This window comes from Uranotaenia lowii, chromosome 2 (genome assembly GCF_029784155.1).
Source record: "Uranotaenia lowii strain MFRU-FL chromosome 2, ASM2978415v1, whole genome shotgun sequence".
Classification (NCBI taxonomy): domain Eukaryota; kingdom Metazoa; phylum Arthropoda; class Insecta; order Diptera; family Culicidae; genus Uranotaenia; species Uranotaenia lowii.
Window position 1 is genome coordinate 101,871,389 of NC_073692.1, and position 16,741 is coordinate 101,888,129.

General features: G+C 38.9%; 3 protein-coding genes across 4 annotated transcripts; all 3 read right to left on the reverse strand.

Moving 5' to 3' along the window:
* Positions 1–211: 211 nt before the first annotated feature.
* LOC129748681 (trypsin-1-like) lies at positions 212–1,202 on the reverse strand. The gene is made up of 2 exons (XM_055743361.1): positions 1,121–1,202; positions 212–1,051 (listed from the first exon to the last, which is right to left on the reverse strand). The coding sequence occupies exons 1-2, from the start codon at positions 1,173–1,175 to the stop codon at positions 282–284; spliced, it is 825 nt and encodes a 274-aa protein (XP_055599336.1). The 5' UTR covers positions 1,176–1,202; the 3' UTR covers positions 212–281.
* A 4,954-nt stretch (positions 1,203–6,156) lies between these two features.
* On the reverse strand, positions 6,157–7,217 carry LOC129748682 (trypsin-1-like). Its single transcript, XM_055743363.1, has 3 exons — positions 7,065–7,217; positions 6,703–7,007; positions 6,157–6,639 (listed from the first exon to the last, which is right to left on the reverse strand). The coding sequence occupies exons 1-3, from the start codon at positions 7,120–7,122 to the stop codon at positions 6,196–6,198; spliced, it is 807 nt and encodes a 268-aa protein (XP_055599338.1). The 5' UTR covers positions 7,123–7,217; the 3' UTR covers positions 6,157–6,195.
* Positions 7,218–7,311: 94 nt separating this feature from the next.
* On the reverse strand, positions 7,312–13,869 carry LOC129748678 (chymotrypsinogen B-like). Of its 2 annotated transcripts, none has more exons than XM_055743359.1 (4): positions 13,768–13,869; positions 13,391–13,650; positions 13,106–13,255; positions 7,312–7,728 (listed from the first exon to the last, which is right to left on the reverse strand). In XM_055743359.1, the coding sequence occupies exons 1-4, from the start codon at positions 13,850–13,852 to the stop codon at positions 7,441–7,443; spliced, it is 783 nt and encodes a 260-aa protein (XP_055599334.1). In that variant the 5' UTR covers positions 13,853–13,869; the 3' UTR covers positions 7,312–7,440. The 2 variants fall into 2 exon arrangements, with proteins under 2 accessions (XP_055599334.1, XP_055599333.1); XM_055743358.1 differs by having other exon boundaries at positions 13,343–13,650.
* Positions 13,870–16,741: the final 2,872 nt, after the last annotated feature.

Genomic DNA, 16,741 nt, shown 5'->3' on the forward strand with positions numbered 1-16,741 from the left:
CCAACTCGAATGGCTCAACAACAAACAAGAGAGTTAAATTTTACAGATCTACAGAATTTGACGCCTATATGTCGACGGAAAAACACTCACCGCAAATTGATGCAATTGAGGTTTTGAATTATTCGTTATGCAAAAGTGCAACTCATCTGTTTATATCCGGAAGTTAGGCAAAATGCTCACTAAATGAGTCCTAAGAAGAAAAAAACACAGATTTTAAAACCAAAATTTACATCTTCCTAGCTTTTATTTAACGAAACGAATTTCTTACAGAAGGGCTCAATTTAGTTATGAGCATGCTGATCGATCCAGTTGCGGTAGCAGGCAGTGTTGACATAGACCGAGGGCCGATCGAATGATCCACAAGGAACCCATCCCCAGGAGACGATACCGATCTGGGTGCGCTGGTTATCGCTCAAATAGAGTGGGCCGCCGGAATCTCCGGAACAGGCAGACACTCCTCCGGTCAGTGGTCCAGTGCAAACGTTGGTCTCACCCAGAGGAGACATACCGGGTCCGCCGTTAGCACGTTCGCATTCGGCCCAGGTGATGATTGGTTTGGTCACCTTCTGGAGGATTGCCGGCATGGATGGGACCTGGGTACCGGAAGTGCTTCCCCAGCCAGCCAAAGTAGCTGGCTGTTCAGCCGGGTGGTGGCAGTTTTGTCCAGGGAGGTGAGCAATCGCAACAACACCAGGGATGAAGTTGACGGGCGATGCCAAAATCATAACTGCGATGTCAGTCTGAGCAACTCCTCCAATGTAATCCGGGTGTACAACCCATCTGGCGACATCCCGTCTTTGCTGAGAGGCCTCATTCTGAAGGATGTTGTGGGCTCCAGCAACAACTTCGAATCGGGGATTGTTTCCAGACTCGGTAATGCAGTGAGCTGCGGTCAGAATCGTGTGACTGTTGACGATGGAACCTCCGCAGATATGGCTTCTGATAGTCAGCAGCAAGCGATGGATGGAGACGATGCTCGGGAACTCGTGAGGGAGGGCATCAACTCCTCCAACAACACGACCGCCACGGGCCAGCTCAATGTAAGATGGGCCTAGATTTGGAAGCAAAATTTCAAAATTTTAAAACTTGGAACTTTGTTTATTTTAATTGTTTCACTCACTGGGGGCAGCCGAAGCAGCAGCAACGACGCACAATAATAGTCCGAGTACCTTCATTTCGGAAGCTTAACTGTAACAGAAGTTAGGGTCATTTTGAACATTTATAGCAAACTGCTATCGCAATATCATAAAGATTAATCCCATACGTCACGGAATATTCAAGACCGATTTTTTGGCGTGTGCTTTGATTATCGTATCGAGTCAATGGGTAATTCTGGGCTGATAATAGGAAGATATGTTTTATTTTGGGAAAGTACACTAAAACGGTACCAATAAAATTAAGCCTCAGGCGGGGTGTTTTTGTTTTCCCAAACAAATTCCAAGGGTCAAAGGTTGTTTTGCTATCCAAAAATAGTTATTGGGATTAAGTAGCGAAAGAAAACTCATCTACCATTCGCGATTTCGAAGCTAATTTTTGACAGGTCGTGTGTGTGCAAGAAAATGTAAACAAACGGGTAGAAATACTAGCTTCTAATAAATCTATATTTTCTTTGATTTGGTTAGGATTTTCAGAAAATGACGGATACAAATTTGAAGTAGAAAGTTCAGAGATTATTGTGAGCAATAGGAGAAAATGTGTATGTGCCGTGAAGCATCGCAAATCGACAACAAAAAAGATCAATTTTTTACTACTCCAAAAACTGTTCTGAGTATTTCACATATTTTTGAATGAAAACTCGAGCCAAATGCACATTTTCAATTGCATTTTGTAAAAAGAGTAGTCAATTAACGTTCCTTCAAAATTTGGGAAAAACCCAACAATTGGTAAGCCAGAATTTTTTATTAGAAAAAACATAAATTTTTGCTATATTCTATTAGGTTTTTTTCTGCAGCTGCATACAATCAGGCGTAATAATTTTAAAGCTGGAAGGCGGATTTGGATATTTGATGGTGGTTGAAATGAAAAAAAAAATTATATCCTTGGATTACCACACAATTCAAGTTTACTTAAATGCTTTTCAATTGCCATCGTCCTATGGTTATAACATGTTTTGTATTTTTTTCGGACCTCATGATCTCATTTTTTTTGGGAAATTTTATTGAAAATTATATTTATACAACCACTAGCCGTAGAAAATTTTAAATTAAAACTTTACATTTTATACTGCCTTAGGCTGAAACTATTTAAATTTTTATATAACGTATTTATCAAATGTAACAACTAAACCAAATCCAATAGTTATAGTTTAAAGTAACAACGAGAAAATCTTTTTTTTATAAAGACCAACGAGAAGCGCATAAAGTTTAATATAAAGATATGATAAAAATATAGATTATTGGAAAAATTAAAAGTTAAGAAAATGGACGAAAAGATTGATTCACATGGGGGCCGTTCAGATAACACGTGGACAGAAAAATGAGATTTTTGACCCCCTCCTCCCCCTCCGTGGCCAAGCGTGGACATTTGGCAAACCCCTAACTCCCTCCCCGGGTGTCCACGTGGAAAGATTTGAAATTTTTTTTTTCTAAATCTAATTTGTAATAATTATAATTATTATTAATTTCTAATTTATCATATTTATAGCTTGCTTTCAAGTGGCTATACTAGTTGCTTAAACTTAAACTGGAAAGCTTTGCAATTTAAAGATTTTGATGAAAAAATTGAAACATCATAATATTTATTCACCTTTAGAAAATATTTTGAAAGTAAGTATGTCCACGTGGACATCACCCAAATCCCTACCCCCCTCTCCGTGGACATTTCCATACCCCCTCCTCCCCCCTAAGTTGTCCAGGTGGTATCTGAACGGCCCCATGTTAGTTTTCTCTGAACGACTGACTTTTTTAAAATGGAACTATCAGATAGAATTGACTCTCCTACCAGGCTAATCTATTCAAATTTAATTGAAAACAAACTCCAATTTTTCAAAGGAGTGTTTTTTTCATAATCATTTGGATTTATGAAAACATAACTCGAAGTATTCTAAAGTCGTCTATGATTTATCGTTAACCCAGAATGTTGCTCTCGCAACATCGTACTACCCCAGATGGCAGCAGCGCAGCTTCGAAACAGCGGATGAAAATGGGGGATCTTTATCCGTGTCGTTAGGACTCACGGAGTGATAGGCGTGCTAAAAATTTCAAACTTCACCCCCTTTGAGCATTTCACGTTGATATTGGTCAACAGCAGCGTGGCAACACCTGAGTTTGATCTCGTTGAACTTCTCGTCTCCCTTCTGAGTTCTGGAACAAACCAATGTCAAAAGAGCTCGAAAGTCGAGCCTCTAGGTTTGTTCTAGGCTTCTTTTTCCAATCATAGAATAGGGATCACGAGCCAGTGGCTTGAGTGGTCAATGTTAGACGTCCACTAAAATGTAATCAGTTGATGTCATCTTATCAAAAAAAATCACGTCACGGCTTGTCCACTGGAAAGCATAATATCGAATTTATTTGGACGTAACGCCTCATAAAGTTCAATAATGTTGTTGTAGTTCGAAGAATGTAAAAAAAAATACATAACAAGGTTATGAGTTTTGTCCAAATTTGTTGATTAATAAGATATATACAGCAACCAAAGTCAAGATTGTCGAAAAATCCGGAAATTATGTCATTAGTAAGTGTTTTTAGCTTGGTCATCAAAATATGAGGCTTTTTGAATGTTTTATCACTAAGTTTCAATCATGCTCCATTGTACTGTGTAATCATCGTTATTTGCACTATACTTAACACCGGTTAACATATTTTTTGTTGGTTTCGAAAATTTCAGATTGGTATTACCTTTAAAGGGCGAACACGAAATTATTGCGACACCGAAATGTCATGCCAATTTTCTTATAATGTTTAGAATCAAACCTAAATTTTAAGGAAGTTTTATAACGCCTTTGACTGTCTTCCGAAATTCCCGCTTCATTATTGCCAAGTACTGCTCCACTTTAAGAATAGTGGCATGATGCCAAATCTGCCCAAAATAGCGAAGGTTCGTCGTGCTGCTGCAAGAAAGGTAAAATGTGCTTCTGGAGACACTCAGATTTGTAGATCTCGCCATTTTCTGTGCCCTTTGTCACGAAAGGCTCACTCCTCAGATGTCCTACCAAACGAGATATTTGAAGGCGAACTTCGACTTTTCTTCTTCTTAAATTTGTCGTCCACATCGAACTTGCTCTTGCCGGTGAAGAACTCCAACCCCGGAATTTGCTTTAAATCGGCTTTTATATGCGTTTCATCGTGCATCACACAGCAGCCATATTTTGTCAGTATCTTCTCGTAGAGCTTCCGTGCACGAGTTTAAGCCGTCGATTGTTGCCGCTCATCGCGGTTTGGGAAACTCTGTACCTTAGTCCAGCTCTCATCTTGCCGATGCCGATCTTTTAAGCCAAATCACGGATTGAGACGTTGGGATTTGCTTTAATCATCCGCTTTCTCTTTTCCTCCGTCTTTTGAAACATGTTGAGCCCCACTGTCTTTCAGTGTGTGCTACACGGCTAACTCTTACCCAAAACACAAATGCGCAAAACGCATATCTTGCAGCAATTTTACATTTTTACTCTTTCGACACATAAAAAACCTACGCTAGCTTAACATAATTTCTACACACGGGCCCGATTCCTACCATAATGACAAACATCTGACAGCCAAAACAGACAACAGTAGTATCACAGCTCGGTTTTCTTAGGCATCACGGTAGTATCACAGAAATATCTGGCATTCTGGCAGCCCTGATTGGCTGCATTTCTCAACGGGCACATGGTTATTGCCCGGAGCATCTCGATGTCTGCTTCCGGCTTGGCCACGCGACCGTTGATCGGCTAGCAAAAAGGTGATTCCAGATCCCAAACAAAGACACTCTGCTCTCCAACAACGACCCACGAGGGGTCGTTGTCTTCTTCCAATGAAAACTTTCAACAAATCGGATGATAGCCGAGCTAGCTAACCTAATTTATGTAGTGTGGACACTCTCATATTTCTTCGTTTTTAGCCTCTCTAGTGTGCGGTAACTCTAAGTCTTTTCATCTCTTATGAAGTTAAGAGCTCTGCAAGAAACTTGGACTATATACAGGCCCCGGCAACGATAAACACTCCGTGTGGAGCACAACTTTCAGATTTAAGCTTCTTTCTTCAGATTCAAGCTTTTTTCTTCAGATTTGAGCTTTCATCTCCTATGTTCTCAAGGCAAAAAATGATCAAATATGAGGAAAAAAAGCTTAAAAACCTGATTCGTCAGCACTTATTTAAAAGATGTTGGTCACACGATACATAGACAAATCCTGTATCGTTGCCGGGACTTGGCCAGATTTAAGCTTTTTTTGCATTGAGAGCATAGGAGATGAAAGCTCAAATCTGAAGAAATAAGCTTAAATCTGAGGAAAAAAGCTTAAATCTGAGAGATGTGCTCCACACGTATTGTATATCGTTGCCGGGGCCTGACTATATAGTACCTATACATACAGCAAAATTGGCACCAACAAACGAACAAGAGAACAACCGTACAACGAGTAATGAACGATGCGGTGAAGCAACGGTGTTAACCAGTACGGTTGAACTTGAACTCACAGGCTGTGGGCCGCAGCAGACACATGAGTCACTACTCACTATGTAGGGTAGGCTTTCTGCCCAAGTGAGATGAAGCTAAGAGTGAAGAGTTGATCCCAAATCATTTAACAACAAGAGAGATGACCCTCCGTTGAGAATAGAGTACTGTAGCACGCTTTATTGCCTCAGAAGTGCACGTGAACTAAGCAAGGAGTCTAGTGATATACTTTATTTATATCTTAACCTTAACCCATATTCCTAACAATTAGTACATACAGACAAACTTTTATATCGAATTGAGTTTGATTGGAGTGGCAGCTTAACGGGGAATGGATGAACGGATCCCTACAATTGGTAATCTATCAAGCAATACGCTTTGATTCTTTTAATGCCTGTCATCCCACATGTTAAGCCCTTTATGGTCTGTTTAAAGATAAATCCCAACAATAAACAGGGGTGATTACACTTGCGGATGTTACCACTACTTCAAATTCCTTCTAAAGAAATCATTTAGCTACCAACATTTAGCAATGATGTGATTCCACTAGGTACAAAGATACGCAACGCATATTGTTCAGATTTATTTTCCACGTAACGTCTTTTTTGCTTATACAACCTGCGAATTTTGATTGATCCAATCAACATAAGCTGATACCCTGGTTCCCATCGAAGGCAGATTGGGCACACCGCACGGAGTTGCATGCCAAGTTTGTACACCAACGAGAACGTGTTGTCCGGCAGTGACCTGAACGATGGGACCTCCGAGGTCTCCCGCGCAAAGACCCATTCCTCCGGTAAGCGGTCCAATGCAAACGTTGGCGGACGTTATAGGAATACCCACAGCCGGCGAAGTCATCAACAGTTGACACTGAGCATTGTCGAATACTGCAACACGAGCCGTCTGAAGATGGTTCGGGTTACTCGGCAAGATACCACTGGACGTGGATCCCCAACCTGCTACACGAACTACTCCTGCGGGAATTGCGTTTTGAGCTGGAAGGTTGACAGGTTGAATGCTGGGTGTGAATCCAAAAGGAGATTGCATGCGGGCCTAGAAAAGTACACGAATTAGCTTCTGAATCCACTCACAAAAGAACCACAAAAATAAGCTTACCACTGCAATATCATACGGGCTGACACCTCCTTGATACTCCGGATGTATGGTGAAGAACATCACGTTTACCGTTTGCTCGGTAAGTTCGAAGTCATTCATCAGGAGCGATCCGGCCGTGGCAGTGTATCTGTCCCGAGGGTTGTTGATGAAGCAGTGGCCTGCCGTCAGGATGTGGAAGCTGTTCAGAATGGTACCACCACAAACATGTCGGAACAGCAACAAATTCCTCCGCGCGACCGACACAAGGTATGGGAATTCGCCTGGAAGTGCATCAACTCCACCTACGATGCGGGACTCTTTTTGGGCTGCGGAAGGTCACATTATTAGTTCACAGAATACTTAACCCTATTTCAATTACAAACCTAAGGCGCTTGAGAAAAGTGCCGCCAGGCACATACAAATAATCGCGGTCTTGAGCATTTTTCTTGTGTGTATTCCGTAGGAGGTTTCAGGCTGAACTGTCGAAAAATCTTCAAAACTTAACTTAAGACAGTTTTTTGATCGATTTACGACTTATCTTATCAATTGAGAAATTTCGTCGTTATGTTACTCGGATGTATTCGGGGATCAATGGCTTAGGCTAATCACTCACGATGAACATTGAGGATGACTAACTCTGATTGTTTCAGACGATGATACGCGTTATCTAATTCGGGAATGTTCATTTCGAGCACACACGGGGAGCTTTGGATAAATTAATGAGGGATAAAAACTGTGTGATTTTTATTGATGACGCAGTCATACAATTGGAACGATAATAGACAGAATCCAATCCAGGTGAGCCGCTATCAGCGTATGGACGGAAGGACCACTTCCACAGGGATCCACCGTCCACGTGGGGATTGCGAGCACATTGAATGGATATAGGTCCGTAGCGATTATAACGGGACCTCCTGAATCACCGATGCAAGTTCCTGCCGCCTCTTGACCATTATCGGTACATATGACATCGGGTGTTAGATAAGCTGCCAGTGTTCCTAATCGCTGAACGCACTCCTGATAGGCAATTATCGGTACAACGGCGGCCTGCAGAAAAAGTAAACAAACCATTGAGCCGGACATTTTTGAAAATATCAGAATTCAGAGCAAATTGAACTGAGAAATAGAAGACAAACTAAAAAAACATAATGAGCAATGGAAAATTTAGAAAATCCACAAAAATCTCAATAAATTTTAGAAACTTTAGGATCTCTAAATCGATGAAACTTCAGAAAGTCGTCAAAGTTTCATTAAAAAGTCTCAATTCAATAAATTTTCATCAATTCAATAAATTTTCAAAATCATTGAAACAGCAGCGATCTTTATAGTTTGGATCAACTCAGAAATAAAAGAAAATTTTAATATGTTTTTTAATATGTTTAATATGTTTAATATGTTTTTCAAAACGAGAAATTGATAAAAAGATACACAAATATGTGATTTTTTTGGAATTTAATAGGGAAGAATGCCCCAAATCCCAATGAATTCCCGAAAAACTGGATTTGAAGATTTTTATTCAACTTGGCAGATCTCTTGAATTACAATATCAGTTGGTTTAGATTTATTTTTACATTCCGGAACTATTAGAAAAAATTAAAGTTAGGGAGATTTTCAAATTTTGTGAAAACTGAAAAATATAAGTTATATTTTTCGAAATTGGTAACTATTAAAAATTGATGCTTCAATGAAGATCGACTTCTATGAACACAGCACAGGTATACAAGATTGCCATAGGCTTGACACAAAACATGGGACAATTTATAGACCGTTGCAGGCTGTGTATGGAAAATTTCAAATTTTAAAATTTTATCACATTCCATAATATTTTGGTTGTTTTTACAGAAAAAAAAGTCTAACATAAAAGAATGCAAAATATCTCTTCGTAGTATAGAAGACTACGACTGTAACTCTACGGAGTATCATCGAATACGTTAGTCATATAGTCTCGGTAGCTGAACCATTACAGCAGATAAACGATAAAGCAGTTCTGAGTGGTACCGTAAACTGGGGGAACTTTGATCAGCGGGGTAACTTTGATCAACATGAAATTTTTGCAGACAATCATCATTAACTAAGTATTAAGTTAAAATATCTGAAAACTGTATACTACGTTTGAAAGCCTATAAATTGAGTAACAAATAAGCTAAATTTGGTTTTGATTAGGAGATTTTCTATATTACTTCAAATGTAATTTGAAAATCTTAAAATATCTAGTTTTTTGAAGGCTCCCAAACAAACATCTCACCTGATCAAATTTAAGCATTTGGGAGCAAATAGGTTGTTTAATGTGAATGTTCAACTTTTTTCTTGGTTAAGGTTTAGTTTAAGTGTTATTTTTAATGGTCATTTGATGATAATTTTTGGATATTGAAAAAAAGGTAATTTTCCACGAAAAAGCCCATATAGAAAAAATGGTTGGAAACCAGTGTTCTGAATATCACTCGTTTTCAATGAATGTTTCTGATTGCCCTTCGCACCTGAACGTACAGCGGTCGGGTTTCGTTATTGATTGCTACTGGACCTACCCGATCATCGATCGTTCAATTCATCGCTAAAATGCAGATCACCTCGCACGATGTTTGCTGTCAAAACAGTACAGCACCATCATCAAATTGGAATCTCATCAATGCGCAATGCATATGGCGAATCTTGTTGGTCTTCGATCAGGAGTGAATGGATCAGGCAGTGAGTGAGTGATACATGAAGCCGATCATTAGTGTATTTTGTTTGATTTGATATATAGCAAATTAATAAATTTATTTGTTGTTATAACGTTTTTTAACATCAATATGATCAAAATCAAATTGTAGTTGTGTTTGTGAGGGAAAGATGTTCACTTTCGCCGTGTTTTTCAATTTTTACAAGTTTCTTATTAAACTGTCGTCCGTCACATTAAAACTACTGAGAATTTATGGTGTCCCGCACAACTGTTTGATTTTTCTCGTCCTGCAAAAAATAATTTTGAATTTCATATAATTCAGGCAGATACTGAGTGAGCTACATCCAGAATGGATCAGTTTGTATCTCAATCATCTCCGATATGCGATGTTTGCTAAACCGATAATTCTGAATGATGCGACTCGGTTTGCATAGCTGATAGGAGCGCTGATCGAGATTGCATACCAGCCAGGCGAAGCAGTTGCGAGAGGCGCTATCCCATTATACAATCAGAATGTTTCCAACAGGAAACGCATCCTGAGTGTTTGTTTTGATTGATTTTCAGAACAATGTTGGAAACCCTATCAAGTGGTTAAGTTTGAAGAAAAAAAGAACATGGGAACAGTACGAGGACTTAGGGAATTGCATGAAAGTAAAATTTTATTAGTTTTTTAGGCCAAAAAATATTGACAAATGTTTAGAATTTTTGCCCCTAAATGTATGCAGCAACAATGTCCATCTTTCGAGTATATTTGTTTTTGGAAGAAAACGTCGAAAAATTCAATTGAGTCCAAACAAAAAAATACTGTTATCGATGTTTTGAGCCTTCTATGCTTAATAGCATCAAAACATTAAATTTGAAGATGTTGAGATACTTAAAAACCACAGTGATCAAAGTTACCCCGAAAGTCGAAATCTAGTTTTGTTACAAACATTTAATTATAACAACCAACATCGTTTGAATTTACTACAACCAACGATCATGTTTGATACTCCTCATCTTAGTAAGGGTTTTAAAGTTTTTAAGTATTACGAAAAAGTAACCTCTTCCAAAATATTCAAAAATGAATGAAAAAAGTGATCAAAGTTCCCCCAGTTTACGGTACTAAAAATAGTATCGGTGAATATATCGGTGAAAGCTACGTTATTATCTAGGGGAGGGTCTACGTCATTTATGGATGTTCCCTTATTCAAAAATGAACCTGGCGATTCTAAAGGTTTAAAAAAATACTTAAGCCAAATTTTCGCAGCGGTCTAATGCGATAGACAGGCTGTTAGGTGTCGGTTTCACATCTCAGTCCTCAGGTCTCCAGTGTTGGAACTCAGGTTTCAGGTTTTTAGTCCACGTTTTCAGATCTCAAATCTCAGGCCTATAGTCTTAGGTCTAATGACTTAGGACTATTTTCAGGCCTATGAATCTTAATCAGATCTCCAGACGCCCTTCTCAGTTCTGAGATCTGGTTTTTTAATACTCAGAGATGATCATCATTCTTATGTGTTATATCTCATGTTTCGGTTCTCAGATTTCAGCGCTGAGGCTCCAAGAACTCCGAAAATTTATATGTGTTTTTTTTTACTAAATAGGACTTTCTTTTTGATTGATATCGTGCTTATATAACAAAGAACAGTGTAAAAAAAAGAAATACATACAAACCTGAACATTTTTAATAACAAAGTATTTAAAGAATTCAAGGATACCGCAGACATCTAAGAAAGATGAATAATTTCAAAACTCTTCGACATCAACTACAGTACAGCAATATCATAAAATTAAAAAAAGCACAAAATGTTTATTATTTCAAAAAATCCAAAATCTTCGATATTGGAGATATTTTCTAGAGATCTGCCAGGTGCTCGCTTAAGAGTTGGTTTGGATGGCCATTATGAATATTTTTTAAATATTTTCCTGCTAGCGGTCCAAATATTTTGCGCACGATTTGACCACCGTATTCTGATAATTTTTAAAAGTAAACAGCTTTTTTTTATGTGCTGAAAATCTCTCTCATAAAGATATTAAAAAAAGCTGTTTTTTTATCTTGGGGAAATTAAGTTAAGCCTGTAGTCAGCTAGAGGAATAAGTAAGAAAAATTTATGTTTTTATCACTTCCTCTATTGATATTTTCAGATTGCGTTTGATAAAACCTCTGACATCCCTTAACTTCATGGAACAACTATCTTCACTGTTATTGAAATTTCTTTAGGACTTTTTAAACAACTCACCACACGAATTTCGGTCGAATAAATGATTTCCAGCTATTTCTGGGTCTTCCACTGAGACTTTCCAGGATTTTTCTCGATCCTGCTCAAACAAATTTGGCTATAAGCTCCTGTATTGGACGTTATCTTAAAATCACTTGACAGATTGTCACCAAATCTTGTACACGTACACATTACATCACTAGGTAGCTTCACTGAAAATTTAAACAATTTCCATTCAGTTATTCACAAATCAAAGTGTTGCTTTTTTTTCAAGTACACTACTCCTTATTCGATTAAAAATATTCAAGCGTCTCCGAGATGATTTGAATTTAGTGGGGTTTTGAAACAATACTATGCATTAAAGGGGAGACTGAATTTGATCAGAATTGATTTCAAAACGCCAAATTCATCAAAAAACGGTTTTCATAAATCAGACCCCAGAATGCTGTTCCTCTTTATTATAAAAAAAACTAAATCTCAAAACATTTGGCGTTTCAGAAAATTGAAAAATTTAAGGGAACTGCTGTCAAGTTAAAGTGTAGAAAATATTCTAATAACATCCGAAATCTAATAATTGTCAGAATTTTTCCAATATTCTAAAACACAAGCAATCTCATGTGTCAAGAATTTTTGAGTTCCGTTGGAAAATCTGATCGAAATAGTTGTAAAACGAAGAATATATCTATATGCTCAGTAGAATGCCCCAAATGACCGGATTTTTGAATAAGCTATGTGCTGCAGGCTAAAACTAATCCTAGGCCTAGTGCAGGATCTCATGCAAAATTTGGGCCAAATCGGATCACGGGTAGGGGTCGATCAACAAGCCTAAAGTTTGTATGGGATTTTGAGAAATTTTGTTCGGGAGAAACATGAAAAACTAGTTTTACATCATTAACTTTGGTTTCCTTCGGCCGATTTCTTTTGAAAACGGGTTTTCTTAAAGCCAAAGTTATGACAAATATTTTATCCCGAGACTGCAACTCGATTCGAGTTAAAATAGAAAAGTTATTAGGCTTCAAAATGGGCTAACTTTTCTAAGGGTGGTGGAACAAAATGTTTCAAAATCCTATACAAACTTCAGGCTCGTTGAGAGACCCTTTCCCGTGATCCGATCTGGCCCAAATTTGGCATGAGAGCTTGCACTAGGCCTAGGATCAATTTTAGCCTGCAGCGCATAACATTTTACAGGTTTTGAACTTCCCATACAAACTTGGAGCAGTCTAATGCTCATCTATCATATACTTCTCAGAAATCTCTAAAATCTCTAAAAATCCAAAAATAATGACCAACCGAAAAAAACTAAAACAAATCAAATTCATAAGGAGTCACACAAGTACATGATTTTTTGAACACCTTTTAACTCCCATTAGAAAAACTTTAAAACAAATAAAACTAAAAATTTTGCCTAAATTATGATAAGGTATTTCAAAAGCTTTATGTATAAAACATTCGCTGATATAAAAAGATCCACAAGATCACGATATAGAAGTTTTAGAATACTTTTTTTCAATGGTATTATTCTATTTTCAAACTCTGCGATGAAATGCTTTAGGATGCTTCCAAATACCTGTAATCCATTCCTAGGTCCAGGTGCATCATTCGAAGAGGAAGCTCCGTAGCCAACAATCAGTGCCTTATTGCTTGGAAGCACGGACTGGTCGAAAATCGGAATCGCTTGTACGTTTTCCGTAAACACAAGTGATTTACGGAGCAAAATCTGAAATTTGGAAACCATGAAAGAATGCCATTGATGGGGGTTCAACTAGATGCTAGATGGTTGCCAGAGCATAGCTGCATTCCATACCAGCGCAATATCGTTGCCCCTCTGGCCACCGACGTAATCCGGATTTACCGTAATTTGGCCCAGGGATCTCACTTGACGCAGCCCGCAGACGACGAGCAATGTGCCGAGGTGTTTCTGGTGCACGCAATGGGCCGATGTAAGTAACCAATTTTCGTTCACAATCGTGCTGCCGCAGAGATGGGTCCGGGTCCAGCTCCAGGCTCCGGCCGGAATCCGTTGTTGAATGGAGCAAACAAAAGGTATCGCGCCCGGGGTGGTCCTGAAGCCACCCTTAATCCGTGCCTCGGAGGACGAATCGCTCATTGCTTCTGCTTGCCGGGGTGTGGGTGGGATTTGGGACAACAGAATATTAAAGAAGACGTCGTCGTAGATAAGTGGATTCTTGCTCTGGAAAAGTTATTGGAAGCGGATTGTTATAGGCGTACCTTCGATTGGAGGAACATCCTTTCCGAGTGCTGCGATAGCTATCGTGAAAGCAACGGATGTAGAAGTAAGCCAACTGGATAGCATGGCCGATGAAAGCAGAAAGATGAATGATTTGCGAGACGATCCGTGTCAATGGTTACGGTACGCTTGAATACTGCCATATGCATTGCAGAACAACAATTTGCGGCAGTGCTGTTCAAGCCAATAAAGATATTTTTTTTTCTAAAAAGGAACATTTTTATTTCTGGAAAAATATCTGTCCATCTTTCTTCATAAAGTCACGTAAAATTTAAAATCGAACACACTATAGGATTGCATTTATTTCGCTCGGAACCATGGTTCTCCGAATCAAAAAACAGCTTAAATGTCATGAGATTCGATACAAAACAACTCATGTTTCTGGGACATGTACGTGATGTAAATAGCACAATAGACTGAGTCAATTTGGGGTCATTTTTGAATTTCCCAAACCCTGGGGTCTTAAAAGCTTCGTCTTGGTCCAAAACTCATCCATGATTTTTTGCAGAATTTTGTAACCACGGGCTAACCTACTGCTCAGTGGAGCAAGAACCCCCCCTCTAGCCTCAGGGTCGGCACTCGTAAAAGGAATCGCGGAATCAAGGAAACACTTTAGATCAGTCAAGAGAACTCCCACTTTATTTTCCCGAAACGTAAAGCACTAACGTGACACTGGGCGAATGGCTTTGTGGTGATTCACTTCCCTCCCGGTATGAGGATTTCCCCAAAGATCAAACTGGCCTACCTCGTGTTGCGGTGGTGGCAATGGTGCCGTGACTGTGTGGTGGGTTGGCGTCGGCTCGATTACCTTCTCGCGTCTTGCCGGCGGTTGGTGACAGGGATCCAAGGATCTCTTGGTGGGTTGTGGCGGCAACGGGCGAAGCACGCTGGGTATCGGCTGGTAGTTCACGACACGCGCAGTTTGGGTGGAGCGGATTGGCGGTTCCCTGGATGGCGACCTCAAGGGTAAACCTTCGGTGAATCGACCGGTGGAGCTGATGTTGTTGTTCAGCCAAAAATTACGGGGTCCTAAGGCACATGATGGGATACGGAAATGGATTAGTCGGACGCCGGGTACGGGGTTCAAAATGGCGGTTACCTGGTTAAAAGGTGTGTCCCAGATAACTTGCTGGATTGCCTACTGGCTTTGTGCGGTTGTGTGGTATGGTGAAGTCGACGTCTCGAGCTTACGGATCCAAATGAGCCTATTTCTTAGCAAGGCTATTGACCCCGTACTCCGGTCATAGACATTTGAGGTCCGTCCAGTAATTCCTCCCATCATGTCCTGTTACGCTTCGATGCGTTAGCGTTACCGTTACCATAACGCGTCCTTCAGCTCCACCTGGTGTCGACTAGCGCTCTGTTGACCTGATCACGCCGCCTCTACGCGTTCGGTATCTTGGAGTGGTCATTCTCCGTTCCTCCCCAAAGCACCTCCTTGAATCTTGATGGTGTTTTTCGCAATTTAAACTATGATTCTCACTACACTAAACGGTAAACTAACGCACTGGTTACAATTTTTAAGAAACGTTTACATGAGTATATTTGAACTTTTAGGTTTGTATGGGAAAATTGAATATTTTGTACTGAAAAATCAACATCGTTTTTGTTTCTTCTGTGGAGCCGAGCCAGCTGGTGGCTTTTGTGCCAATTTATAAAATTCCTAAGAGAAATTTTCCGCTGAACAACTTTGTCGAAGATTGTAACTTCGTATCTTTTTAGGCAAAAAAGTAATTAGCAGTTTAATAGGGGTATGTCTTTTCGCATTGATAAACAGTAAATTCACTTGACATCACTGCAGGGTGCCTATCGAAGAACTGCATGACTACTTTTCATGCTATATATCGCGAGGCTCCAGCAGTGATGTCAATTGAATTTATGGTTTATCAATGCGAAAAGACATACCCCTATCAAAATGCTAATAACTTTTTTGCCTTATAAGATACGAAGTTACGATCTTCGACAAAGTTGTTCAGCGGAAAATTTCCCTTAGGAATTTTATAAATTGGCACAAAAGCCACCAGCTGGCTCGGCTACACAGAAGAAACAAAAACGATGATGATTTTTCAGTACAAAATATTCAATTTTCCCATACAAACCTTAAAGTTTAAATTTACTCATGTAAACGTTACTTAAAAATTCTGCAAAAAATCATGGATGAGTTTTGGACCAAGACGAAGCTTTTAAGACCCCAGGGTTTGAGAAATTCAAAAATGACCCCAAATCGACTCAGTCTAATAGCACAAGCCGTTGATTTCATCTCTCGATGCAAACATTATGTGTGGTACAGTGTTGTAAATACAGTGTAATCAAATATTTGTGATGAAATATAACAATGTGTAAAGAATCGTTATTTATTTTTTGCAAACCATTGAACGAACATTCTTGTAATTTTCTAGGCAAAAACTTTTCCAAATTCAATAAACATCTCGGATTCAAACCTACAGGAATAACTAAATGCACCGAGATACGTGGAACGTTTCGAATCTACAGGTAAACTTAAAAATTGTTTTCCTGAGTTGATTTGTCCTGAGAATTTCTTGTAATTTTAGCTGTTATAAATAAAGGTCAAAATCGTCCCAACCACTGGAGAAAAGATTAAATTACATTATTTAGAGTGGCCCCGATATCCCTACGAAACACTATAACACGAGACATCATACTAAATTTTAGCTTATTAATAAACTGTGGAAGTTTGCTTGACCAGGCTTAAATTTGAACGATATTTTGGCATAATTTTTTCGATAAAAAGTGAAAAAAAAAACACAATTTTTGCTCTAACTTTTAAGCGTTTAGCTGAATATGTTCAGTTTGGTGTTTAGTTTTCTGAAACTAGTCTAAATTTCAAACAAGTCCTTCAAAGAAACGTAAGATGATACGAGTTAAGACAAATAATTTAAAAAGGATTGAAGAGAGGTATCTCTGGATTACGAGCACACCATAATAACTGTAAAA